Source organism: Rhincodon typus, chromosome 3 (assembly GCF_021869965.1).
Source record: "Rhincodon typus isolate 14 chromosome 3, sRhiTyp1.1, whole genome shotgun sequence".
NCBI lineage: Eukaryota > Metazoa > Chordata > Chondrichthyes > Orectolobiformes > Rhincodontidae > Rhincodon > Rhincodon typus.
The window spans coordinates 9,081,850-9,087,218 of NC_063334.1; the positions used below are offsets into that span (position 1 = coordinate 9,081,850).

At 41.7% G+C, this 5,369-nt stretch overlaps 1 protein-coding gene across 1 annotated transcript in view; it reads right to left on the reverse strand.

Annotated features, from left to right (window-relative positions):
* Positions 1 to 651: 651 nt before the first annotated feature.
* Positions 652 to 5,369, reverse strand: part of minar2 (membrane integral NOTCH2 associated receptor 2) — a 13,521-nt gene continuing 8,803 nt past the window's right edge. The window contains exon 3 of the mRNA XM_020531869.1: positions 652 to 834. Coding sequence (XP_020387458.1) covers positions 652 to 834 — 183 coding nt within the window. The remainder of the gene's footprint in view (positions 835 to 5,369) is intronic.

Below are 5,369 nucleotides of genomic sequence, written 5' to 3' on the forward strand. Positions count from 1 at the left end.
CAATATTGGTGTGAAGATTAAAACTCTGTTCAAATCAAAGTAAACACTGAAGAATAATGATCACATAACCAGTATTGCTGTTGACCTTTATTTTCTTGAACAATTTACATTTTCAGTTCATAAAATTACATTATATAAATTTACTGAAGAAAATCACTTTACAAGAGAAAAGATTGAACATGAATTCAGCATTAATTGAAAATTAGCCTCTGATGGCCTTTAAGTCAGTTTAAGATTGGATAAGAGCAACTTGAGTTTAGAATATTTCAAAATTAGAAAGAGTTTTGAAAGAGTGAATAAGAAGAAATATTTGCAGGAAAATCATTAGCCAGAGGGCACAGAACTAAAGTAATTGGCAAAAGAACCAAAGCGTCAATTCAGAAAAATAGCTTTAAATTGCAAGCTGGTATGATCTGGAATGCATTTCCTGAAAGACTGGTGAAAGCAGATTCAATAGGAACTTTCAAGGAGGAAGTGGATATGTAAATATGTGAAGAGAAAAAATGTTTGCAGGTCTCTGGGTAAAGAACAGGGAGATTGAACTAATAGATTGTTCTACTAAAAGACTGGCATAAGCATGACCCTTCCATATCGACTAACATAAACATGACTATTACATTTCATTATATAAATCTTTGTTGGCTCAATCATTTAGTATCCAATAAAAACTACTAATATAGTGATTACAGTAACTAAAGTGCAGGCTGCTAAAATGGACAGTGTTACTAATTTACAGCATTTAGCTCTTTTCAGTTCAGACTCTTTCTTCTTCAGTAAAGAATCATATCCTGGTGTATAAATGTCATCCAACCAAAATTTCAGATCATTTGGATCCTCCTAAATGAATATAAATAAAAATTGAATATTGCTGAAACTTTTCATTTTGCATTCATCAGTACAAACCCAATAATACCGGAATTCAAACAATGACAACAGTTCATACTTCGGGAGAAAAGGGTGCAGATTGATGGGAAACTCATATCATATGGAGTCCACTCACCCATGCTCACTGCATTTAGGCAGAAAGAATTAAGAATAAAGGATCACTGGAAAATGTGAAACCAGAGAATCCAATCACCTAAGAGCCTATTCCATGTGTCTTATCTGAATTAATCTCCACAGTGTTAGCTGTACTCAGTTACCATTTTCTTGCTTTTGAGGTCGTAAGAACACATTTGATTCTTCAGTTCAGTACCAAGTGAGTCAGACATCTTGTCTTTTTCATGATAGCCAGACTGAGCCCTATTTTCAGTAAAGTAATCCATGGTATTCTTCAAAGTAAGGAAAGGAATTAAACTGGACAACTGATCGTTCATTTCAATCACTCTGTGTGAGATTTTACTCTGTGCTTATTGGGTTCTGCGTACTTTTACACAATAATAATGATTGGATCTATTGAATCTAAAGAGCTTTGGGATTTACTGTGATTTGATGAAAATCGCACCAATGTGCTTCTTGGCTTGCCGTATTCATTTCACCTCTGTCACAATGCACTCACCGTAGGCAGCCACCTTGCAAACAGCTCTAATAAAGACAGATTATGAGCCACATTCTACTTCAATTTCATTCAACTGAGAGAGAGAGTTGAACAGTTATAATGGAAGCAAGTTTACTAAAACAGGAACACAAAAATGTTCAGAGATGCTGAAAAGCACTGAAAAGGCAAAGTAAAGAAGGAAGCAAACTTCAGCTGAAACACAGGGTGAGTCACATAATAGTTGTAAACTTTCCTCTCCTGGATCCCATCAAAATGAAAGATGGCACAAAACAGATATAGTAACTTTTCCACTCACAATGGCAAAATTTTGAGATTGTGACTGATTTAATTAACAAGCAAAAACTGCCATGAGTATCCACACTTTTATCATTGCTGGGGAGAGATTGTAAAAATATGTTCCATTCTAAATCTCTGCAAAGAACAGAAAAAGGAAACAGTCTGAAGAAATTTTGAAAGCTTTGATGGCACACTTTGAACCCTAAATTAATGTAACTTATGAATGTTATGTGTTCAATATTAGGACTCAGCATGAAAAAAAGAATCCATTGATCAGAATTGGCTGCATTTACACCGCTTTCAGAATCAAGAGAATTCAGGCATCTGAAAGATAAAGTTATCTTAGCCATTAAAGATCTGACTATGACAGCATAACTGCTAAGGGAAGAGAATATGTCGAAGTTCTAAACATGTGCTCGAAAATCAATAGCCATAGCACATTCATGACAGAACACCTCTTACACCTGTGTACAGTGAGCAGGTTAATTCTGAGCAGGTGCTACTTGATAGCATTGTTGATTAATCCTTCCATCACTTTACTGATGATCAAGAGGAGTCTGATGGGGCGGTAATTGGCCAGGTTGGATTTCTTCTGTTTTTTGTGTACAGGACACACTTGGGCAATTTTCCACATTGTCAAGTAGATACCAGTGTTGTAACTGTACTGGAACATCTTGTCTAGGGGAGCAGCAAGTTCTGGAGCATAGGGCTTCAGTATTATTGCCAGAATGTTGTCAGGGCCCATAACCTTTGCAATATATTGTGCCCCCAACTATTTTTTTCTTGCTATCATGTGGAGTGAATTGAATTGGCTGAAGACTGGTATCTGTAATGCTGGGGGCTACTGGAGGAGGCAGAGATGGATCATCCACTCAGCACGTTGGGCTGAAGTTTGCCGTGAAAGCTTCAGCCTTATCTTTTGCATTGATGTGCTGGGCTCTTCCATCATTGAGGATGGGGATATTTGTGATGCTTCCTCCTCCAGTGAGTTGTTTAATTGTCCACCACCATTCACGACTGGATGTGGCAGGACTGCAGAGCTTAGATCTGATATTTTCAGTCTTAGCTCTGTCTATCACTTGCTTCTCATGCTATTTGGTACACAAGTAGTTTTGCTTTCTAGCTTCACCAGGTTGGGATCTCATTTTTAGGTATGTCTGATGCTGCTCCTGGCATGCCATCCTGCAATCTCCATTGAACCAGGATTAATCCCCTGGCTTGATGGTAATGGTTGAGTGGGGGATATGCCAAGCCATGAGGTTACAGATTGTGCTGGAGCACAATTCTTCTACTGTTGATGGGCCATATCATCTCATGGATATCCAGTCTTGAGTTGTTAGATCTGTTCAAAGTTTGTCCCATTTAGCACAGTGACAGTGAGGATGGAGGGTTATTCTTGATGTGAAGGCAGGACTATTTCTCCACAAGGACTGTGCGATGGTCACTCTTACTGATATTACAAAGGACAAAGAAAATTACAGCACAGGAACAGGCCCTTCAGCCCTCCAAGCCTGCACCGACATGCTGCTCATCACAACTAAAACCCCCTACCTTTTTGGGGGCCGTATCCCTCTATTTCCATCCTATTCACATATTTGTCAAGACACCCTTTAAAAGCCACTATAATATCTGCTTCCATTACCTCCCCTGTCAACGAGTTCCAGGCACCCACCACCCTCTATGTAAAATACTTGCCTCGTTCATCACCTTTAAACTTTGCCCCTCGCACCTTAAACCCTGGTACCTGACTCTTCCACCCTGGGAAATAGCTCCTGACTGTCCACTCTTTCCATGCCCTTCATAATCCTTTAGACCTCTATCAGGTCACCCCTCAACCTCTGTTGTTCCAGTGTGAACAACCCAAGTTTCTCCAATCTCTCCTCATAGCTAATGTCCTCCATACCAGGCCACATCCTGGTAAATCTCTTCTGTACCCTCTCCAAAGTCACCACATCCTTATGGTAGTGTGGCGACCAGAATTAAACACAATATTCCAACTGCGGCCTAACTAAGGTTCTATAAAGCTACAACATTACCTGCCAATTTTTAAACTCAGTGCCCCGGCCGATGAAGGCAAGCATGCCATATGCCTTGTTGACTATCTTCTCCACCTGCGTTGCCACTTTCAGGACCTGTGTACCTGTACACCCAGATCCTTCCGCCTATCAGTACTCTTAAGGGTTCTGCCATTTACTGTATATTTTCCATCTGGATTAGACCTTCCAAAATGCATTACCTCACATTTTTCCGGATTAAACTTCATCTGCCATCTCTCTGCCCACGTCACCAACCGATCTATATCCTGCTGTATCCTTTGACGATCCTCATCGTTATCTGCAATTCCACCAACCTTTGTGTCATCAGCAAACTTACTGATTAGACCAGTTATATTCTCCTCCAAATCATTTATATATATTACAAACAGCAAAGGTCTCAACCCTGATCCCTGAGGAACGCCACTAGTCACAGCCCTCCATGTAAAAACACACTCTTCCACTGCTACCCTCTGTCTTCTATGACCGAGCCAGTTTTATATCCATTTTGAAAACTCACTTCTGACCCTGTGTGACGTTACCTTCTGTATCAGTCTGCCATGACAGGCCTTGTCAAAGGACAACATCCACTGCCCTACCCTCATCGATCATCTTCGTCACTTCCTCAAAAAACTCAACTAAGTTAGTGAGACACGACATCCCCTTCACTAAACTATGTTGCCTCTCACTTATTTCCAAGTGCGAGTAAATCCTGTCTCGAAGAATCGTCTCCAATAATTTTCCTACCAATGACGTAAGGCTCACAGCCTGTAATTAGCTGGATTATCCTTGCCACCTTTCTTAAACAAGGGAACAACATTGGCTATTCTCCAATTCTCTGAAACCTCTCCTGTAGCCAGTGAGAATACAAAGGTTTCCCTCAAGGCCCCAGCAATTTACTCCCTTGCCTCTCTCAGTATTCTGGGGTATATCCCATCAGGCCCTGGGGACTTGTCTACCTTCATGTTTTTCAAGACCCTCAGTACCTCCTCCTGTTTGATCCCAACATGACCCAAACTATCTACACACCCTTATGCAGACTCATCATCCACCAAGCCCTTCCCTACGGTGAATACTGACGCAAAGTACTCATTTAATATCTCGCCCATTTGACTCTGAGAGCAGTTCCCTTCTGCCTGAATATCACTGAAGCTACCACTGTTGCTGGGTTCATCGGCCTCACAAGTCCTCAGCTAAAGTACGAAAGAAGTTTTAAATCTTGTCATGACAGCTATTGGCTTCAGAGGATCCAACATCTGGGATGGAATTTCTGAGGCAGTGACGGTGAGATCGGGGCCGGTGAGGCTGTGACGGTGAGAGTGGGGTCGGTGAGGCAGTGATGGTGAGAGTGGGGACGGTGATGCAGTGATGGTGAGGCTGTGACGGTGAGAGTGGGGACAGTGAGGCAGTGACGGTGAGAAAGGGGCCTGTGAGGCAGTGATGATGAGATCGGGGATGGTGAGGCAGTGACAGTGAGATCGGGCCCGGTGAGGTAGTGACGGTGAAAGTGGGGAAGGTGAGGCAGTGACGGTGAGAGTGGGGCCGGTGAGACAGTGACGGTG